Genomic DNA, 22,040 nt, shown 5'->3' with positions numbered 1-22,040 from the left:
ACACTCATTCTGTGATTCTAAGAACAGAATGTGAAGGAGGCAGAGCTCTCAGAGCTGATAATAACTGTTCAACTGTTGTCCAGGAGTGAGCTGAGAGATTTTTGAAAAGACTTCAGCCATCATCAGGGCGAGCACCGTGCCTCATGGCTGCTCTGTTTATGGGAGAATGGGGCCCTTGGTCCATTCGTGTACAGTGAAGGCAGGTATGTGGGATCCCTTTGAAGGGAAGAGGACAATGACAAAGCCAGCGACGAACGGATGTCTGCTTTCATGTTATGGAATTGATTCCTTCTATGCCATGAAGTAAAAGTATCCATTAGGAGAAGATCAGGCAAGTGGAAAGGTGGAGAGTACCGGAGGGAAGTAGCTGTGCTTGGATGTGATGCCTAATTCTGAACAAAGAAAGGAGAGATATATAAAGATTGGATGTTGGGAAGAACATCTTTATTCAGAGGGCAGTGATGAACTGGAACAGCTTGCCCAGAGAAGCTGTGGAGCTGCAATTCTCTTGCATGGGAGATGAAGGCCCACACCATATCCCCTACGACCAGTGTGATGAGGTGACCATGATGCCACAGAGGGTGGCAGGGAGCCGCCACTCTGACCCCTGTGGCCGGGAATCAGGCCTACTTTTAGTGCCAAATGTGAAAGGACTGTGATGCCAGCCTGCATTTCATCTCTGGCTCAACTCATCACTGCAGTGTGGACTTCAGTGGCTTACTTCATTGCTTCTCAAAGCCTTAGAATTCCTCACCTTCAGTGGAACTTCCCTACAGTTGTCTAGTAAAAGCATCTGTACACTCAAACACTCAGGTTAATTAAAAAAATAAAATCCTAACTTCAAAATAAAGGGATAAAGAGGAACAGCAAGGGTTTTGGGAAACGGGTGCAGTAAGGTTTTCTCTCTGGAGAGAGAACAAAAAGAGACAAAATATCAGTGCAGTAAGAAAGGAACCAAAAAAAGAGAGAGCTCAATGATGAACTCAGCTATAGCCACGAAAGCTCAAGCCCCGCTAGAAGGAATATGCTTGGGCAGCTCACAGTTCATGAACATCAAGTTTTGGGGTTCTCTTTCTGTTGCTTCAACTAAGCTTCATATTGACTCACATATTAAGTATGGAGGACATTTCCTTTTTTTCAGTGGTTTACAGGCTGGTTTGCTCCGATTCTGTGTCTAGCAGACTGGGGGGACCCACAGACCCATGCTCCAGGAAAGGGAAAAAAGAGGGAAAGTGTAGAGCAATGCCTACAAAATAAATGGCTGCTGAGATCAAAAAGTGGAGAGAAACTGTTTTGTGGACGGTATTTATGTTTCCCTTTTAGTAGAATACGGAAACACAAATAACACAAAATCCTCTGGGGTATATAGTATGAAACTCTTCCTCTTTTTGGAGAACCAGGCACCCGGCACCATCCACATTCCATACAAATGGAGCATTAGCACTTTAACAGTGCACTGTGGGATGTTATGATGTGGAATACGATAACCAATAACCATCAAACCCTGACACCTTGTAGACAAGGCATAATGCGTATCAATAACACTTTCCCTGCTGCCTTCAATACAGAAGTAGAATGGAGGCATGTGCATGTTTGTCTGAACCCTTAGTTTTTGGCTCTGAGCTTAGTCAACGAGGCAATTCATGCGGTAAGACCCTGACTTATCTAGGAGATGAGATGGCTGTTGCCGTGTGGCAGTCGACATCACAGTGTTACATTTGAAAGCATTTCTTTGGAGCTGTTTGCCTTTGGAAGAGAATGCGCAGGGCTGTTTTCTGGCAGAAGATCTGGCCTGTGCCCGAAGAGCTCCAGCTTGCTAAGGGAGACTGGGGGATGATACCACTGTATTATGTGAGGGCAAGATGCACGCTAGTGCCTCCGTGCTCCCTCTTATCGGCTGCCAAGGCAAAGAAGATGGAAACAAAAGGAGTTCCTGCTAAGATCCAAAAGCAAGAAGCTGTCACTCCAAAAGGAGCTGACTCGACCTCTTTGGACATATCAATTTATAAGTTTGTACTGCCATTGGAAAGGGTCACTGTCATCATGGTCATCAACCAACCAACAATCTCTGATAACCCATAACAAATGAAGATCAATGACGGAACTACAGACAACACTGGATGCGTGGTGCAGACCACCTCTGACTTCGTTCCCACAAAGACCTCTTGCTTTTATTTCCTATCTTTTCTAACACCTGTCTTCCTATCCCCATGCCCCTAAACGACTAAGATTTGTAACAAAATGGTCATGCTAACTTTTGACCAGTTGTGCTTTCATCTCTCCATTGGGTACACATATATTAAAAGATCCTCCTCTCTCTCCTATAAATTGGAGAGGGACAGTATTATACAAACAGTGATGATATGACACGACACTAAGGTCGTGCCAACAATACAGCAGCAGTTGGTTATCAGAGCATCACAGAATGCTTGGGTTGGAAGGGTCCTGACAAGCTGAACTAATTCCTACCAACTGCCGTGGCCAGAGATTCCACTACAGAAGGTTAGAATAGAGCTCCATCCAGCATGGCCTTGAAAACCAACAAAGACTGGGCATACAGAGCTGCTCTGGGTAGGCTGTGCCAGTGTCTCACCAATCTCAGGGTAAAGAACTACCTCTAAGACTTAGTCTAAACTACTTCTCCAAATTAAGACTAGATTAAACCATGTCCTATCCCTATCAGACCATGCAAAATGTCACTCACCACACACACTAGACACCAAATATGCTGTTATCTAGCAATCTTTACTAGACCATGCAGAAACATAAACTAGAGTCAGATCAGAAGTGTAGCGTGGCACCAAAGGGAAAGCAGCACTTCAGCATCTGCCACGAGGAGCAGTGCCAGCAGGTTGAGGGAGGCCATGCTTCCTCTCTGCTGCAAGGCAGCACCGGGTTCTCAGTCTGTGGCTGCCTGGAAGGGCTGCCACCCTCTTGCTTGAGGGCCTGCGCCCACACCCACTGTGAGGCAGTGACCGTGATGTCACAGTGGGTGTCAGGGACTGGCCATTGTGACGTGATGCTTGGAGCAGAGCAAAGGCTGCTGGGCGCAGCCTGAGCATCAGTGCGGTTTGGTGAGACGTAGAGAGAGCTGTGACTCTTGCAGTGCTCGCTGTTAGCGCACATCATGTCTAATAGGAAGAGGAAGGCAACCAGCTCAGAGGAGCCAGGTGAGAGGACAGCCTGAGCAGAGCTATTGGACAAAAGAGTGCTGGGGGTCTGCCTGTGGCTGAAAGGCTAAGAAGGGACAGGCAGGGACTCCCCAGCAGCTGCAAGGCAGGGCCCCTCAGCTTCATGGCAGGTGGTCCCAGCTTGGGCTGTGTCTGCCTACTGGCAACGTTGGGCCTGCCATGGCCCCGTCTCCTCCACCGCCTTCAGCCAGCACAGCAGACACAGAGCAGGACTCTGGGGACAGCCCTCAGGGACACCTGGCTGTGCAAGCTGCTCACCGCTACTCACATTTTCTCTCTCCTCTGCAGTGTGCATGCTGTGTGGCCGGGCAGATGTCGACCCGAACATCTGTGGGCACATGATTCATCAGAGTGGAATTCACGTCCATTGGTTGTGCTTGGTGAGTTCTCCCATGGGCTCCTTCCTGATCACTGCTAGGGGTGCTCCTTTCCTTCCTGTCCTAAGGAGACCCTGTTCTTTTCCCTCCTACAGGATCTTGCCAGCACCGTTAATGAAGCAAGAGAGACACGGTCGGGAAGTGAGGGCCGCCTCCCTCTTGCTGCCATCAGACGTGCAGCCAAAGAGGCAACCAAGAAGGTGAGGACTCGTACAGAGCAGGCCGATTTGTGCCAGGAGAGGCTGACACCAGCTTAGTCTGGAGCCAAAGAAAGCCATCGCAGCCTTTCCAACTGCCTCCTGGACAAAGTTAGGGGATGAGTCCTGTCCACCAGGCATCTTTGTAGAACATGCCTCAGCAGTGTCCACGTCCTGGGCCCTGCCCAGAGATGTGCGGCCAGCCACAGAAGCCCAGAGCCTGCTGTTGACAGGGTTGTTCTGCTCATTCCAGCAATGCTGTGTTTGTGGAGAGAGGGGTGCTACCATCTCATGCGCAGAGAGAGGCTGTGAGCGCAGCTTCCACCTGCCCTGTGCCCAGGATGGGGAATGCATCACCCAGTTCTTTGGGCAACGCAGGTAAGTGCTGTCAGCAGCAGCCAAGCCAGGGAGGAAACTGCAGTTACACCTCCCGGCAGCCTGAGCCAGGGCCTGGAGCTCCTTCCTGCTCCTCAGCCCTTCTTGCAGCACGTCTCACGCTGCCCATCACTTCCATATTCCCCCAGGTCCTTCTGTTCGGAGCACCGTCCTCTCCAGGAAGCTCAGGAAGCTCCACCTGAAGGCACCAACTGCCTCATGTGCCTGGAGCCTGTGGGGGACACTGTGTCCTACCACACCATGGTGTGTCCAGCGTGCAGACACACCTGGTTCCACCGGGGCTGCATCCAGGTAGGAGCCCTCCCCTCACCCTGCAGGCACACTTGGTGCTCAGCAGCACCAGGCACTGCTCACATTCACATTGCTTCTGCTTCTTCTGCAGCAACTGGCCAGGAGTGCTGGTGCTTTCTGTTTCCTGTGCCCCAGCTGTCGGAATTTCGAAGATTTCATAGTAGAAATGGCCCTGCTGGGGATCCGAATCCCAGTCAGGTTGGTGCCCTTCTGCCCACTTCTGCTGACATAAAGGCTGTTGTGCTGGGCCTGTCCAGGGGCTGTCTTGGCAGGCCTGGGCCTTGGCTGGATCATGAGCGTGTATCCCACCTTCATGGAGAGGCTGGGAATGGAGTTGGGGTGAATGAGATGGGAAGACCTTGGATCTTATGCTGCGGGCACTGGGGGCTCATCACTTCCCCTCCCTTCTCTTGTAGAGAGCCAGAATGGGAGGACAATGATGCATACGCATCACTTCTACGGAGGCACAGCCGCTGCGATGCCAGCGAGTGCCTTTACCCTGGAGGCAGAGAGCAGGCAGAGAGCAGAGGGTGAGTTACCGCAGCAGCTCTCTGGGGCTCTGCGGGGGTTCTCAGCCTGACCACAGGCTGGGGGAGCAAGGACTGAGCACTAGAGATGTGCTGTGCTGGGCACTCCCTGCCTTGGCTCACTTGCTACTCACAGCCACAACCCCTTTGCTTCCCCAGACCCTGGCAGCTGATCCTGTGCAGCTCCTGTGCTGCTGAGGGGACCCACCGTCGTTGCTCACACTTGAGTAACACAACATCCAGGTGGGAGTGCAACAGCTGTGCTGGCCTGGGAACCGGTAAGAGGCAATCAACCACGTGACACCAAACCGTAGCCAGGCAAGGCCTGGCAGCAAGTGCTCAGGGCAGCTTTGCTTGAGTCTGTCTGCCCCAAGAGGCCTGGCAGATCTCACTGCGGAGCTTCAGCTTCATCCTCATAACCTTCCTGCCTCCTCTTACAGTCTCAAGTTCTGACACTGACAGCGACAGTCCCAGCGCTGCCGCTCAGAGGGCTCAGGGGCCATTCATCATCTCCGTAGAGCCTGAGAATATCAGATCGATGCCTTCCAGCCAGGTAGCACCGGGGACGTCACAGACCTCCCAGCTGCCTGAGCACAGCAACCTGCCTGAGACCGAGCAGGAGACAAGCAGCCCACGTCCATCAGAGGATCGGGCTACTTCGGAGCAGCTGCAAGGACGTCGTGGGCGCAGAACAAGAGCAGCCCAGAGGTCTCAAAGTGGTTCCCGAAGATCCACAAGGCGGAGGGCATCCAGAACCTGCAGGGCGTCTCCATCAGCTGCCCGCAGAAGACGTCCCAGGCAGCGAGGAAGAAGCGGCACACGTAGCCGCTCCCCGCTGCAAAGTCGGGCCTCACAATCCCGGAGCCGGCCAAGAAGATGCCAAGGCAGCAGGCAAATGCCAGCCTCAGGAGAGAGGAGCGGCACCCGCAGATCTGCAAGATCTGCAAGATCAAGATCCACGAGGTCTTCCAGAGGACCTGGACGCAGGGGACGGTCCAGGCGCTGAGGGTGAGCCCGCACCCAATGTTCTCCTCATCAGAGACATCGGGCCCACAGTTCCCACAGCTCACAACAAAGAAGCAGCAGGAGCTGGGCCCAACAGTTGAGGCCTTCCTGTGAATGAAGCTGCTCCCAGGAAAAGCATCAAAGTCCCCACAGACAGCCACCGAGTCTGCGTAGGAGCAGCCGACTGCTTTTCGTACAATGGCCTGGGTCAAAAAGGACTACCACGTTCATCTGGATCAACCCCCCTGCTGTGTGCAGGGTCAACAACCACAAGACCACACTGCCCTGAGATACATCCAGCCCGGATTTCCATGCCTCCAGGGCTGGTGCATCTGCAACATCATTGGGCAAGCTGTTTCAGAATGTGTCACTACCCTTTCTGAGAAAATATTCCCCCTGATATCCAGCCCCAAACTCCTTGTTCTTAGTTTAAAAACATCCCTCCTTGTCCTAATGCTATCCACCCTCGCATACTGATTACCTCCCTAACTTCCCCCTCCTTACTCTGATCCCAAAATTCCATCACAATAAAGATCAGAGTTCCCACACAAACACAAAGATTTGTTGGCTTCATCCTTCCCTGCTCTTGCTGAGATGGGCAGAGGTAGGGACCTTGACAAGAGGCTTTTCTCCTCCCCACTACCATCCCAGACCTCACTTCCCCTGGCCTAGTCCAGGCTGACCTGGGTTCAGGTCACATCCCCGGTGGGGCACACAACCCACATTCCTCAAGAGCCCACGCCGCACTGGCAAGGACAGCCCATTTCTGGGCTTGTTTCCAGCCTTGTGATGCCACTGTGTTCAGGACCAGGGCTAATTTCCAGATGTGTCCGAGCTTGGGCTTTCCTCCTGAATGTGGGCAGGCTGTGTCCTGGTCAGATGGGCCAATGCAACTATGTTTCTAAGCTGGGGTAGGGAAGATTTAGTCAGGGTGGAGGCCAGGAGGAAGTTCATTGCAGACAGTGCTGAGGTGCTGGAATGGGCTGCTCCGAGAGGTTGTGGATGCTCCATCCTGGAGATCTTTGGAGCTGATGACAGCTCAGCAGGCCCTGCAACTGCTCCAAGCCTCCAGCGGAGGCGGCAGTTGCTCCAAGTGTCATGACGGAGCCTGCAGCTGCTTCAGTCCTGGTGACAGGCCCTGCCGTTGTGACGGGCCCTGTGGTTGAGACAGGCCCTCTGGTTGCTGTAGCCCCTGTGAAAGGCCCTGCAGCTGCTCCAGTCCCCGTGAGAGGACTTACGGTCGTCCTGAGAGACCATCATGAGAGACACCCGTGGAAACAAGATGAGTCAACAGCTGAAAAAGTGGCAGAGTTTAGAAAGGAAATCAACTTTTAAGAAGAGAGTCTGAACTAAGCTGAGCCATCACAAGATGTGTGTGGGAAATAGTTCAGGGAGAGGTGGGGGCCTGCAGTCTCCTCACAAATTGGAGGGTTGCAGGGAGTGTTCAGTAGTGAACAAGAACGCAGGGACATTGTTTTGTGGGCAATACCGGGGACAAGTGGAAATTTGAAATAGTTGGTTTTAGAGGTCTTCTCCAACTCTCCTCAAAGATTCGTGGAACACTCATTCTGTGATTCTAAGAACAGAATGTGAAGGAGGCAGAGCTCTCAGAGCTGATAATAACTGTTCAACTGTTGTCCAGGAGTGAGCTGAGAGATTTTTGAAAAGACTTCAGCCATCATCAGGGCGAGCACCGTGCCTCATGGCTGCTCTGTTTATGGGAGAATGGGGCCCTTGGTCCATTCGTGTACAGTGAAGGCAGGTATGTGGGATCCCTTTGAAGGGAAGAGGACAATGACAAAGCCAGCGACGAACGGATGTCTGCTTTCATGTTATGGAATTGATTCCTTCTATGCCATGAAGTAAAAGTATCCATTAGGAGAAGATCAGGCAAGTGGAAAGGTGGAGAGTACCGGAGGGAAGTAGCTGTGCTTGGATGTGATGCCTAATTCTGAACAAAGAAAGGAGAGATATATAAAGATTGGATGTTGGGAAGAACATCTTTATTCAGAGGGCAGTGATGAACTGGAACAGCTTGCCCAGAGAAGCTGTGGAGCTGCAATTCTCTTGCATGGGAGATGAAGGCCCACACCATATCCCCTACGACCAGTGTGATGAGGTGACCATGATGCCACAGAGGGTGGCAGGGAGCCGCCACTCTGACCCCTGTGGCCGGGAATCAGGCCTACTTTTAGTGCCAAATGTGAAAGGACTGTGATGCCAGCCTGCATTTCATCTCTGGCTCAACTCATCACTGCAGTGTGGACTTCAGTGGCTTACTTCATTGCTTCTCAAAGCCTTAGAATTCCTCACCTTCAGTGGAACTTCCCTACAGTTGTCTAGTAAAAGCATCTGTACACTCAAACACTCAGGTTAATTAAAAAAATAAAATCCTAACTTCAAAATAAAGGGATAAAGAGGAACAACAAGGGTTTTGGGAAACGGGTGCAGTAAGGTTTTCTCTCTGGAGAGAGAACAAAAAGAGACAAAATATCAGTGCAGTAAGAAAGGAACCAAAAAAAGAGAGAGCTCAATGATGAACTCAGCTATAGCCACGAAAGCTCAAGCCCCGCTAGAAGGAATATGCTTGGGCAGCTCACAGTTCATGAACATCAAGTTTTGGGGTTCTCTTTCTGTTGCTTCAACTAAGCTTCATATTGACTCACATATTAAGTATGGAGGACATTTCCTTTTTTTCAGTGGTTTACAGGCTGGTTTGCTCCGATTCTGTGTCTAGCAGACTGGGGGGACCCACAGACCCATGCTCCAGGAAAGAGAAAAAAGAGGGAAAGTGTAGAGCAATGCCTACAAAATAAATGGCTGCTGAGATCAAAAAGTGGAGAGAAACTGTTTTGTGGACGGTATTTATGTTTCCCTTTTAGTAGAATACGGAAACACAAATAACACAAAATCCTCTGGGGTATATAGTATGAAACTCTTCCTCTTTTTGGAGAACCAGGCACCCGGCACCATCCACATTCCATACAAATGGAGCATTAGCACTTTAACAGTGCACTGTGGGATGTTATGATGTGGAATACGATAACCAATAACCATCAAACCCTGACACCTTGTAGACAAGGCATAATGCGTATCAATAACACTTTCCCTGCTGCCTTCAATACAGAAGTAGAATGGAGGCATGTGCATGTTTGTCTGAACCCTTAGTTTTTGGCTCTGAGCTTAGTCAACGAGGCAATTCATGCGGTAAGACCCTGACTTATCTAGGAGATGAGATGGCTGTTGCCGTGTGGCAGTCGACATCACAGTGTTACATTTGAAAGCATTTCTTTGGAGCTGTTTGCCTTTGGAAGAGAATGCGCAGGGCTGTTTTCTGGCAGAAGATCTGGCCTGTGCCCGAAGAACTCCAGCTTGCTAAGGGAGACTGGGGGATGATACCACTGTATTATGTGAGGGCAAGATGCACGCTAGTGCCTCCGTGCTCCCTCTTATCGGCTGCCAAGGCAAAGAAGATGGAAACAAAAGGAGTTCCTGCTAAGATCCAAAAGCAAGAAGCTGTCACTCCAAAAGGAGCTGACTCGACCTCTTTGGACATATCAATTTATAAGTTTGTACTGCCATTGGAAAGGGTCACTGTCATCATGGTCATCAACCAACCAACAATCTCTGATAACCCATAACAAATGAAGATCAATGACGGAACTACAGACAACACTGGATGCGTGGTGCAGACCACCTCTGACTTCGTTCCCACAAAGACCTCTTGCTTTTATTTCCTATCTTTTCTAACACCTGTCTTCCTATCCCCATGCCCCTAAACGACTAGGATTTGTAACAAAATGGTCATGCTAACTTTTGACCAGTTGTGCTTTCATCTCTCCATTGGGTACACATATATTAAAAGATCCTCCTCTCTCTCCTATAAATTGGAGAGGGACAGTATTATACAAACAGTGATGATATGACACGACACTAAGGTCGTGCCAACAATACAGCAGCAGTTGGTTATCAGAGCATCACAGAATGCTTGGGTTGGAAGGGTCCTGACAAGCTGAACTAATTCCTACCAACTGCCGTGGCCAGAGATTCCACTACAGAAGGTTAGAATAGAGCTCCATCCAGCATGGCCTTGAAAACCAACAAAGACTGGGCATACAGAGCTGCTCTGGGTAGGCTGTGCCAGTGTCTCACCAATCTCAGGGTAAAGAACTACCTCTAAGACTTAGTCTAAACTACTTCTCCAAATTAAGACTAGATTAAACCATGTCCTATCCCTATCAGACCATGCAAAATGTCACTCACCACACACACTAGACACCAAATATGCTGTTATCTAGCAATCTTTACTAGACCATGCAGAAACATAAACTAGAGTCAGATCAGAAGTGTAGCGTGGCACCAAAGGGAAAGCAGCACTTCAGCATCTGCCACGAGGAGCAGTGCCAGCAGGTTGAGGGAGGCCATGCTTCCTCTCTGCTGCAAGGCAGCACCGGGTTCTCAGTCTGTGCTGCCTGGAAGGGCTGCCACCCTCTTGCTTGAGGGCCTGCGCCCACACCCACTGTGAGGCAGTGACCGTGATGTCACAGTGGGTGTCAGGGACTGGCCATTGTGACGTGATGCTTGGAGCAGAGCAAAGGCTGCCGGGCGCAGCCTGAGCATCAGTGCGGTTTGGTGAGACGTAGAGAGAGCTGTGACTCTTGCAGTGCTCGCTGTTAGCGCACATCATGTCTAATAGGAAGAGGAAGGCAACCAGCTCAGAGGAGCCAGGTGAGAGGACAGCCTGAGCAGAGCTATTGGACAAAAGAGTGCTGGGGGTCTGCCTGTGGCTGAAAGGCTAAGAAGGGACAGGCAGGGACTCCCCAGCAGCTGCAAGGCAGGGCCCCTCAGCTTCATGGCAGGTGGTCCCAGCTTGGGCTGTGTCTGCCTACTGGCAACGTTGGGCCTGCCATGGCCCCGTCTCCTCCACCGCCTTCAGCCAGCACAGCAGACACAGAGCAGGACTCTGGGGACAGCCCTCAGGGACACCTGGCTGTGCAAGCTGCTCACCGCTACTCACATTTTCTCTCTCCTCTGCAGTGTGCATGCTGTGTGGCCGGGCAGATGTCGACCCGAACATCTGTGGGCACATGATTCATCAGAGTGGAATTCACGTCCATTGGTTGTGCTTGGTGAGTTCTCCCATGGGCTCCTTCCTGATCACTGCTAGGGGTGCTCCTTTCCTTCCTGTCCTAAGGAGACCCTGTTCTTTTCCCTCCTACAGGATCTTGCCAGCACCGTTAATGAAGCAAGAGAGACACGGTCGGGAAGTGAGGGCCGCCTCCCTCTTGCTGCCATCAGACGTGCAGCCAAAGAGGCAACCAAGAAGGTGAGGACTCGTACAGAGCAGGCCGATTTGTGCCAGGAGAGGCTGACACCAGCTTAGTCTGGAGCCAAAGAAAGCCATCGCAGCCTTTCCAACTGCCTCCTGGACAAAGTTAGGGGATGAGTCCTGTCCACCAGGCATCTTTGTAGAACATGCCTCAGCAGTGTCCACGTCCTGGGCCCTGCCCAGAGATGTGCGGCCAGCCACAGAAGCCCAGAGCCTGCTGTTGACAGGGTTGTTCTGCTCATTCCAGCAATGCTGTGTTTGTGGAGAGAGGGGTGCTACCATCTCATGCGCAGAGAGAGGCTGTGAGCGCAGCTTCCACCTGCCCTGTGCCCAGGATGGGGAATGCATCACCCAGTTCTTTGGGCAACGCAGGTAAGTGCTGTCAGCAGCAGCCAAGCCAGGGAGGAAACTGCAGTTACACCTCCCGGCAGCCTGAGCCAGGGCCTGGAGCTCCTTCCTGCTCCTCAGCCCTTCTTGCAGCACGTCTCACGCTGCCCATCACTTCCATATTCCCCCAGGTCCTTCTGTTCGGAGCACCGTCCTCTCCAGGAAGCTCAGGAAGCTCCACCTGAAGGCACCAACTGCCTCATGTGCCTGGAGCCTGTGGGGGACACTGTGTCCTACCACACCATGGTGTGTCCAGCGTGCAGACACACCTGGTTCCACCGGGGCTGCATCCAGGTAGGAGCCCTCCCCTCACCCTGCAGGCACACTTGGTGCTCAGCAGCACCAGGCACTGCTCACATTCACATTGCTTCTGCTTCTTCTGCAGCAACTGGCCAGGAGTGCTGGTGCTTTCTGTTTCCTGTGCCCCAGCTGTCGGAATTTCGAAGATTTCATAGTAGAAATGGCCCTGCTGGGGATCCGAATCCCAGTCAGGTTGGTGCCCTTCTGCCCACTTCTGCTGACATAAAGGCTGTTGTGCTGGGCCTGTCCAGGGGCTGTCTTGGCAGGCCTGGGCCTTGGCTGGATCATGAGCGTGTATCCCACCTTCATGGAGAGGCTGGGAATGGAGTTGGGGTGAATGAGATGGGAAGACCTTGGATCTTATGCTGCGGGCACTGGGGGCTCATCACTTCCCCTCCCTTCTCTTGTAGAGAGCCAGAATGGGAGGACAATGATGCATACGCATCACTTCTACGGAGGCACAGCCGCTGCGATGCCAGCGAGTGCCTTTACCCTGGAGGCAGAGAGCAGGCAGAGAGCAGAGGGTGAGTTACCGCAGCAGCTCTCTGGGGCTCTGCGGGGGTTCTCAGCCTGACCACAGGCTGGGGGAGCAAGGACTGAGCACTAGAGATGTGCTGTGCTGGGCACTCCCTGCCTTGGCTCACTTGCTACTCACAGCCACAACCCCTTTGCTTCCCCAGACCCTGGCAGCTGATCCTGTGCAGCTCCTGTGCTGCTGAGGGGACCCACCGTCGTTGCTCACACTTGAGTAACACAACATCCAGGTGGGAGTGCAACAGCTGTGCTGGCCTGGGAACCGGTAAGAGGCAATCAACCACGTGACACCAAACCGTAGCCAGGCAAGGCCTGGCAGCAAGTGCTCAGGGCAGCTTTGCTTGAGTCTGTCTGCCCCAAGAGGCCTGGCAGATCTCACTGCGGAGCTTCAGCTTCATCCTCATAACCTTCCTGCCTCCTCTTACAGTCTCAAGTTCTGACACTGACAGCGACAGTCCCAGCGCTGCCGCTCAGAGGGCTCAGGGGCCATTCATCATCTCCGTAGAGCCTGAGAATATCAGATCGATGCCTTCCAGCCAGGTAGCACCGGGGACGTCACAGACCTCCCAGCTGCCTGAGCACAGCAACCTGCCTGAGACCGAGCAGGAGACAAGCAGCCCACGTCCATCAGAGGATCGGGCTACTTCGGAGCAGCTGCAAGGACGTCGTGGGCGCAGAACAAGAGCAGCCCAGAGGTCTCAAAGTGGTTCCCGAAGATCCACAAGGCGGAGGGCATCCAGAACCTGCAGGGCGTCTCCATCAGCTGCCCGCAGAAGACGTCCCAGGCAGCGAGGAAGAAGCGGCACACGTAGCCGCTCCCCGCTGCAAAGTCGGGCCTCACAATCCCGGAGCCGGCCAAGAAGATGCCAAGGCAGCAGGCAAATGCCAGCCTCAGGAGAGAGGAGCGGCACCCGCAGATCTGCAAGATCTGCAAGATCAAGATCCACGAGGTCTTCCAGAGGACCTGGACGCAGGGGACGGTCCAGGCGCTGAGGGTGAGCCCGCACCCAATGTTCTCCTCATCAGAGACATCGGGCCCACAGTTCCCACAGCTCACAACAAAGAAGCAGCAGGAGCTGGGCCCAACAGTTGAGGCCTTCCTGTGAATGAAGCTGCTCCCAGGAAAAGCATCAAAGTCCCCACAGACAGCCACCGAGTCTGCGTAGGAGCAGCCGACTGCTTTTCGTACAATGGCCTGGGTCAAAAAGGACTACCATGTTCATCTGGATCAACCCCCCTGCTGTGCGCAGGGTCAACAACCACAAGACCACACTGCCCTGAGATACATCCAGCCCGGATTTCCATGCCTCCAGGGCTGGTGCATCTGCAACATCATTGGGCAAGCTGTTTCAGAATGTGTCACTACCCTTTCTGAGAAAATATTCCCCCTGATATCCAGCCCCAAACTCCTTGTTCTTAGTTTAAAAACATCCCTCCTTGTCCTAATGCTATCCACCCTCGCATACTGATTACCTCCCTAACTTCCCCCTCCTTACTCTGATCCCAAAATTCCATCACAATAAAGATCAGAGTTCCCACACAAACACAAAGATTTGTTGGCTTCATCCTTCCCTGCTCTTGCTGAGATGGGCAGAGGTAGGGACCTTGACAAGAGGCTTTTCTCCTCCCCACTACCATCCCAGACCTCACCTCCCCTGGCCTAGTCCAGGCTGACCTGGGTTCAGGTCACATCCCCGGTGGGGCACACAACCCACATTCCTCAAGAGCCCACGCCGCACTGGCAAGGACAGCCCATTTCTGGGCTTGTTTCCAGCCTTGTGATGCCACTGTGTTCAGGACCAGGGCTAATTTCCAGATGTGTCCGAGCTTGGGCTTTCCTCCTGAATGTGGGCAGGCTGTGTCCTGGTCAGATGGGCCAATGCAACTATGTTTCTAAGCTGGGGTAGGGAAGATTTAGTCAGGGTGGAGGCCAGGAGGAAGTTCATTGCAGACAGTGCTGAGGTGCTGGAATGGGCTGCTCCGAGAGGTTGTGGATGCTCCATCCTGGAGATCTTTGGAGCTGATGACAGCTCAGCAGGCCCTGCAACCGCTCCAAGCCTCCAGCGGAGGCGGCAGTTGCTCCAAGTGTCATGACGGAGCCTGCAGCTGCTTCAGTCCTGGTGACAGGCCCTGCCGTTGTGACGGGCCCTGTGGTTGAGACAGGCCCTCTGGTTGCTGTAGCCCCTGTGAAAGGCCCTGCAGCTGCTCCAGTCCCCGTGAGAGGACTTACGGTCGTCCTGAGAGACCATCATGAGAGACACCCGTGGAAACAAGATGAGTCAACAGCTGAAAAAGTGGCAGAGTTTAGAAAGGAAATCAACTTTTAAGAAGAGAGTCTGAACTAAGCTGAGCCATCACAAGATGTGTGTGGGAAATAGTTCAGGGAGAGGTGGGGGCCTGCAGTCTCCTCACAAATTGGAGGGTTGCAGGGAGTGTTCAGTAGTGAACAAGAACGCAGGGACATTGTTTTGTGGGCAATACCGGGGACAAGTGGAAATTTGAAATAGTTGGTTTTAGAGGTCTTCTCCAACTCTCCTCAAAGATTCGTGGAACACTCATTCTGTGATTCTAAGAACAGAATGTGAAGGAGGCAGAGCTCTCAGAGCTGATAATAACTGTTCAACTGTTGTCCAGGAGTGAGCTGAGAGATTTTTGAAAAGACTTCAGCCATCATCAGGGCGAGCACCGTGCCTCATGGCTGCTCTGTTTATGGGAGAATGGGGCCCTTGGTCCATTCGTGTACAGTGAAGGCAGGTATGTGGGATCCCTTTGAAGGGAAGAGGACAATGACAAAGCCAGCGACGAACGGATGTCTGCTTTCATGTTATGGAATTGATTCCTTCTATGCCATGAAGTAAAAGTATCCATTAGGAGAAGATCAGGCAAGTGGAAAGGTGGAGAGTACCGGAGGGAAGTAGCTGTGCTTGGATGTGATGCCTAATTCTGAACAAAGAAAGGAGAGATATATAAAGATTGGATGTTGGGAAGAACATCTTTATTCAGAGGGCAGTGATGAACTGGAACAGCTTGCCCAGAGAAGCTGTGGAGCTGCAATTCTCTTGCATGGGAGATGAAGGCCCACACCATATCCCCTACGACCAGTGTGATGAGGTGACCATGATGCCACAGAGGGTGGCAGGGAGCCGCCACTCTGACCCCTGTGGCCGGGAATCAGGCCTACTTTTAGTGCCAAATGTGAAAGGACTGTGATGCCAGCCTGCATTTCATCTCTGGCTCAACTCATCACTGCAGTGTGGACTTCAGTGGCTTACTTCATTGCTTCTCAAAGCCTTAGAATTCCTCACCTTCAGTGGAACTTCCCTACAGTTGTCTAGTAAAAGCATCTGTACACTCAAACACTCAGGTTAATTAAAAAAATAAAATCCTAACTTCAAAATAAAGGGATAAAGAGGAACAGCAAGGGTTTTGGGAAACGGGTGCAGTAAGGTTTTCTCTCTGGAGAGAGAACAAAAAGAGACAAAATATCAGTGCAGTAAGAAAGGAACCAAAAAAAGAGAGAGCTCAATGATGAACTCAGCTATAGCCACGAAAGCTCAAGCCCCGCTAGAAGGAATATGCTTGGGCAGCTCACAGTTCATGAACATCAAGTTTTGGGGTTCTCTTTCTGTTGCTTCAACTAAGCTTCATATTGACTCACATATTAAGTATGGAGGACATTTCCTTTTTTTCAGTGGTTTACAGGCTGGTTTGCTCCGATTCTGTGTCTAGCAGACTGGGGGGACCCACAGACCCATGCTCCAGGAAAGGGAAAAAAGAGGGAAAGTGTAGAGCAATGCCTACAAAATAAATGGCTGCTGAGATCAAAAAGTGGAGAGAAACTGTTTTGTGGACAGTATTTATGTTTCCCTTTTAGTAGAATACGGAAACACAAATAACACAAAATCCTCTGGGGTATATAGTATGAAACTCTTCCTCTTTTTGGAGAACCAGGCACCCGGCACCATCCACATTCCATACAAATGGAGCATTAGCACTTTAACAGTGCACTGTGGGATGTTATGATGTGGAATACGATAACCAATAACCATCAAACCCGACACCTTGTAGACAAGGCATAATGCGTATCAATAACACTTTCCCTGCTGCCTTCAATACAGAAGTAGAATGGAGGCATGAGCACGTTTGTCTGAACCCTTAGTTTTTGGCTCTGAGCTTAGTCAACGAGGCAATTCATGCGGTAAGACCCTGACTTATCTAGGAGATGAGATGGCTGTTGCTGTGTGGCAGTCGACATCACAGTGTTACATTTGAAAGCATTTCTTTGGAGCTGTTTGCCTTTGGAAGAGAATGCGCAGGGCTGTTTTCTGGCAGAAGATCTGGCCTGTGCCCGAAGAGCTCCAGCTTGCTAAGGGAGACTGGGGGATGATACCACTGTATTATGTGAGGGCAAGATGCACGCTAGTGCCTCCGTGCTCCCTCTTATCGGCTGCCAAGGCAAAGAAGATGGAAACAAAAGGAGTTCCTGCTAAGATCCAAAAGCAAGAAGCTGTCACTCCAAAAGGAGCTGACTCGACCTCTTTGGACATATCAATTTATAAGTTTGTACTGCCATTGGAAAGGGTCACTGTCATCATGGTCATCAACCAACCAACAATCTCTGATAACCCATAACAAATGAAGATCAATGACGGAACTACAGACAACACTGGATGCGTGGTGCAGACCACCTCTGACTTTGTTCCCACAAAGACCTCTTGCTTTTATTTCCTATCTTTTCTAACACCTGTCTTCCTATCCCCATGCCCCTAAACGACTAGGATTTGTAACAAAATGGTCATGCTAACTTTTGACCAGTTGTGCTTTCATCTCTCCATTGGGTACACATATATTAAAAGATCCTCCTCTCTCTCCTATAAATTGGAGAGGGACAGTATTATACAAACAGTGATGATATGACACGACACTAAGGTCGTGCCAACAATACAGCAGCAGTTGGTTATCAGAGCATCACAGAATGCTTGGGTTGGAAGGGTCCTGACAAGCTGAACTAATTCCTACCAACTGCCGTGGCCAGAGATTCCACTACAGAAGGTTAGAATAGAGCTCCATCCAGCATGGCCTTGAAAACCAACAAAGACTGGGCATACAGAGCTGCTCTGGGTAGGCTGTGCCAGTGTCTCACCAATCTCAGGGTAAAGAACTACCTCTAAGACTTAGTCTAAACTACTTCTCCAAATTAAGACTAGATTAAACCATGTCCTATCCCTATCAGACCATGCAAAATGTCACTCACCACACACACTAGACACCAAATATGCTGTTATCTAGCAATCTTTACTAGACCATGCAGAAACATAAACTAGAGTCAGATCAGAAGTGTAGCGTGGCACCAAAGGGAAAGCAGCACTTCAGCATCTGCCACGAGGAGCAGTGCCAGCAGGTTGAGGGAGGCCATGCTTCCTCTCTGCTGCAAGGCAGCACCGGGTTCTCAGTCTGTGCTGCCTGGAAGGGCTGCCACCCTCTTGCTTGAGGGCCTGCGCCCACACCCACTGTGAGGCAGTGACCGTGATGTCACAGTGGGTGTCAGGGACTGGCCATTGTGACGTGATGCTTGGAGCAGAGCAAAGGCTGCCGGGCGCAGCCTGAGCATCAGTGCGGTTTGGTGAGACGTAGAGAGAGCTGTGACTCTTGCAGTGCTCGCTGTTAGCGCACATCATGTCTAATAGGAAGAGGAAGGCAACCAGCTCAGAGGAGCCAGGTGAGAGGACAGCCTGAGCAGAGCTATTGGACAAAAGAGTGCTGGGGGTCTGCCTGTGGCTGAAAGGCTAAGAAGGGACAGGCAGGGACTCCCCAGCAGCTGCAAGGCAGGGCCCCTCAGCTTCATGGCAGGTGGTCCCAGCTTGGGCTGTGTCTGCCTACTGGCAACGTTGGGCCTGCCATGGCCCCGTCTCCTCCACCGCCTTCAGCCAGCACAGCAGACACAGAGCAGGACTCTGGGGACAGCCCTCAGGGACACCTGGCTGTGCAAGCTGCTCACCGCTACTCACATTTTCTCTCTCCTCTGCAGTGTGCATGCTGTGTGGCCGGGCAGATGTCGACCCGAACATCTGTGGGCACATGATTCATCAGAGTGGAATTCACGTCCATTGGTTGTGCTTGGTGAGTTCTCCCATGGGCTCCTTCCTGATCACTGCTAGGGGTGCTCCTTTCCTTCCTGTCCTAAGGAGACCCTGTTCTTTTCCCTCCTACAGGATCTTGCCAGCACCGTTAATGAAGCAAGAGAGACACGGTCGGGAAGTGAGGGCCGCCTCCCTCTTGCTGCCATCAGACGTGCAGCCAAAGAGGCAACCAAGAAGGTGAGGACTCGTACAGAGCAGGCCGATTTGTGCCAGGAGAGGCTGACACCAGCTTAGTCTGGAGCCAAAGAAAGCCATCGCAGCCTTTCCAACTGCCTCCTGGACAAAGTTAGGGGATGAGTCCTGTCCACCAGGCATCTTTGTAGAACATGCCTCAGCAGTGTCCACGTCCTGGGCCCTGCCCAGAGATGTGCGGCCAGCCACAGAAGCCCAGAGCCTGCTGTTGACAGGGTTGTTCTGCTCATTCCAGCAATGCTGTGTTTGTGGAGAGAGGGGTGCTACCATCTCATGCGCAGAGAGAGGCTGTGAGCGCAGCTTCCACCTGCCCTGTGCCCAGGATGGGGAATGCATCACCCAGTTCTTTGGGCAACGCAGGTAAGTGCTGTCAGCAGCAGCCAAGCCAGGGAGGAAACTGCAGTTACACCTCCCGGCAGCCTGAGCCAGGGCCTGGAGCTCCTTCCTGCTCCTCAGCCCTTCTTGCAGCACGTCTCACGCTGCCCATCACTTCCATATTCCCCCAGGTCCTTCTGTTCGGAGCACCGTCCTCTCCAGGAAGCTCAGGAAGCTCCACCTGAAGGCACCAACTGCCTCATGTGCCTGGAGCCTGTGGGGGACACTGTGTCCTACCACACCATGGTGTGTCCAGCGTGCAGACACACCTGGTTCCACCGGGGCTGCATCCAGGTAGGAGCCCTCCCCTCACCCTGCAGGCACACTTGGTGCTCAGCAGCACCAGGCACTGCTCACATTCACATTGCTTCTGCTTCTTCTGCAGCAACTGGCCAGGAGTGCTGGTGCTTTCTGTTTCCTGTGCCCCAGCTGTCGGAATTTCGAAGATTTCATAGTAGAAATGGCCCTGCTGGGGATCCGAATCCCAGTCAGGTTGGTGCCCTTCTGCCCACTTCTGCTGACATAAAGGCTGTTGTGCTGGGCCTGTCCAGGGGCTGTCTTGGCAGGCCTGGGCCTTGGCTGGATCATGAGCGTGTATCCCACCTTCATGGAGAGGCTGGGAATGGAGTTGGGGTGAATGAGATGGGAAGACCTTGGATCTTATGCTGCGGGCACTGGGGGCTCATCACTTCCCCTCCCTTCTCTTGTAGAGAGCCAGAATGGGAGGACAATGATGCATACGCATCACTTCTACGGAGGCACAGCCGCTGCGATGCCAGCGAGTGCCTTTACCCTGGAGGCAGAGAGCAGGCAGAGAGCAGAGGGTGAGTTACCGCAGCAGCTCTCTGGGGCTCTGCGGGGGTTCTCAGCCTGACCACAGGCTGGGGGAGCAAGGACTGAGCACTAGAGATGTGCTGTGCTGGGCACTCCCTGCCTTGGCTCACTTGCTACTCACAGCCACAACCCCTTTGCTTCCCCAGACCCTGGCAGCTGATCCTGTGCAGCTCCTGTGCTGCTGAGGGGACCCACCGTCGTTGCTCACACTTGAGTAACACAACATCCAGGTGGGAGTGCAACAGCTGTGCTGGCCTGGGAACCGGTAAGAGGCAATCAACCACGTGACACCAAACCGTAGCCAGGCAAGGCCTGGCAGCAAGTGCTCAGGGCAGCTTTGCTTGAGTCTGTCTGCCCCAAGAGGCCTGGCAGATCTCACTGCGGAGCTTCAGCTTCATCCTCATAACCTTCCTGCCTCCTCTTACAGTCTCAAGTTCTGACACTGACAGCGACAGTCCCAGCGCTGCCGCTCAGAGGGCTCAGGGGCCATTCATCATCTCCGTAGAGCCTGAGAATATCAGATCGATGCCTTCCAGCCAGGTAGCACCGGGGACGTCACAGACCTCCCAGCTGCCTGAGCACAGCAACCTGCCTGAGACCGAGCAGGAGACAAGCAGCCCACGTCCATCAGAGGATCGGGCTACTTCGGAGCAGCTGCAAGGACGTCGTGGGCGCAGAACAAGAGCAGCCCAGAGGTCTCAAAGTGGTTCCCGAAGATCCACAAGGCGGAGGGCATCCAGAACCTGCAGGGCGTCTCCATCAGCTGCCCGCAGAAGACGTCCCAGGCAGCGAGGAAGAAGCGGCACACGTAGCCGCTCCCCGCTGCAAAGTCGGGCCTCACAATCCCGGAGCCGGCCAAGAAGATGCCAAGGCAGCAGGCAAATGCCAGCCTCAGGGGAGAGGAGCGGCACCCGCAGATCTGCAAGATCTGCAAGATCGAGATCCACCAGGTCTTCCAGAGGACCTGGACGCAGGGGACGGTCCAGGCGCTGAGGGTGAGCCCGCACCCAATGTTCTCCTCATCAGAGACATCGGGCCCACAGCTCCCACAGCTCACAACAAAGAAGCAGCAGGAGCTGGGCCCAACAGTTGAGGCCTTCCTGTGAATGAAGCTGCTCCCAGGAAAAGCATCAAAGTCCCCACAGACAGCCACCGAGTCTGCGTAGGAGCAGCCGACTGCTTTTCGTACAATGGCCTGGGTCAAAAAGGACTACCATGTTCATCTGGATCAACCCCCCTGCTGTGTGCAGGGTCAACAACCACAAGACCACACTGCCCTGAGATACATCCAGCCCGGATTTCCATGCCTCCAGGGCTGGTGCATCTGCAACATCATTGGGCAAGCTGTTTCAGAATGTGTCACTACCCTTTCTGAGAAAATATTCCCCCTGATATCCAGCCCCAAACTCCTTGTTCTTAGTTTAAAAACATCCCTCCTTGTCCTAATGCTATCCACCCTCGCATACTGATTACCTCCCTAACTTCCCCCTCCTTACTCTGATCCCAAAATTCCATCACAATAAAGATCAGAGTTCCCACACAAACACAAAGATTTGTTGGCTTCATCCTTCCCTGCTCTTGCTGAGATGGGCAGAGGTAGGGACCTTGACAAGAGGCTTTTCTCCTCCCCACTACCATCCCAGACCTCACTTCCCCTGGCCTAGTCCAGGCTGACCTGGGTTCAGGTCACATCCCCGGTGGGGCACACAACCCACATTCCTCAAGAGCCCACGCCGCACTGGCAAGGACAGCCCATTTCTGGGCTTGTTTCCAGCCTTGTGATGCCACTGTGTTCAGGACCAGGGCTAATTTCCAGATGTGTCCGAGCTTGGGCTTTCCTCCTGAATGTGGGCAGGCTGTGTCCTGGTCAGATGGGCCAATGCAACTATGTTTCTAAGCTGGGGTAGGGAAGATTTAGTCAGGGTGGAGGCCAGGAGGAAGTTCATTGCAGACAGTGCTGAGGTG

At 52.6% G+C, this 22,040-nt stretch overlaps 3 protein-coding genes across 6 annotated transcripts; all 3 read left to right on the top strand.

Moving 5' to 3' along the window:
- The first annotated feature begins 3,430 nt into the window (after window positions 1–3,430).
- Window positions 3,431–6,673, top strand: LOC146762266 (G2/M phase-specific E3 ubiquitin-protein ligase-like). 2 transcript variants are annotated; one of them, XM_085536757.1, is made up of 3 exons: window positions 3,431–4,452; window positions 4,544–5,257; window positions 5,420–6,673. In XM_085536757.1, the coding sequence occupies exons 2-3, from the start codon at window positions 5,068–5,070 to the stop codon at window positions 5,983–5,985; spliced, it is 756 nt and encodes a 251-aa protein (XP_085392883.1). In that variant the 5' UTR covers window positions 3,431–4,452; window positions 4,544–5,067; the 3' UTR covers window positions 5,986–6,673. The 2 variants fall into 2 exon arrangements, with proteins under 2 accessions (XP_085392883.1, XP_085392884.1); XM_085536758.1 differs by lacking the exon at window positions 5,420–6,673 and having other exon boundaries at window positions 4,544–5,047.
- A 4,299-nt stretch (window positions 6,674–10,972) lies between these two features.
- Window positions 10,973–13,768, top strand: LOC146762265 (G2/M phase-specific E3 ubiquitin-protein ligase-like). Of its 2 annotated transcripts, XM_085536755.1 has the most exons (3): window positions 10,973–11,994; window positions 12,086–12,799; window positions 12,962–13,768. In XM_085536755.1, exons 2-3 carry the CDS (start codon window positions 12,610–12,612, stop codon window positions 13,525–13,527), a joined length of 756 nt encoding a protein of 251 aa, XP_085392881.1. In that variant the 5' UTR covers window positions 10,973–11,994; window positions 12,086–12,609; the 3' UTR covers window positions 13,528–13,768. The 2 variants fall into 2 exon arrangements, with proteins under 2 accessions (XP_085392881.1, XP_085392882.1); XM_085536756.1 differs by lacking the exon at window positions 12,962–13,768 and having other exon boundaries at window positions 12,086–12,589.
- A 4,745-nt stretch (window positions 13,769–18,513) lies between these two features.
- Window positions 18,514–21,075, top strand: LOC146762264 (G2/M phase-specific E3 ubiquitin-protein ligase-like). Of its 2 annotated transcripts, XM_085536753.1 has the most exons (3): window positions 18,514–19,535; window positions 19,627–20,340; window positions 20,503–21,075. In XM_085536753.1, exons 2-3 carry the CDS (start codon window positions 20,151–20,153, stop codon window positions 21,066–21,068), a joined length of 756 nt encoding a protein of 251 aa, XP_085392879.1. In that variant the 5' UTR covers window positions 18,514–19,535; window positions 19,627–20,150; the 3' UTR covers window positions 21,069–21,075. The 2 variants fall into 2 exon arrangements, with proteins under 2 accessions (XP_085392879.1, XP_085392880.1); XM_085536754.1 differs by lacking the exon at window positions 20,503–21,075 and having other exon boundaries at window positions 19,627–20,130.
- The last annotated feature ends 965 nt before the right edge of the window (window positions 21,076–22,040 follow it).

The sequence above is a fragment of the Coturnix japonica genome, chromosome 1 (assembly GCF_054131305.1).
Source record: "Coturnix japonica strain WE chromosome 1, WE-NBRP24, whole genome shotgun sequence".
In the NCBI taxonomy this organism is placed as follows: Eukaryota; Metazoa; Chordata; class Aves; order Galliformes; family Phasianidae; genus Coturnix; species Coturnix japonica.
The sequence above is the reverse complement of the archived record's forward strand: the minus strand, read 5'-3'. Positions and strand labels throughout refer to the sequence as shown.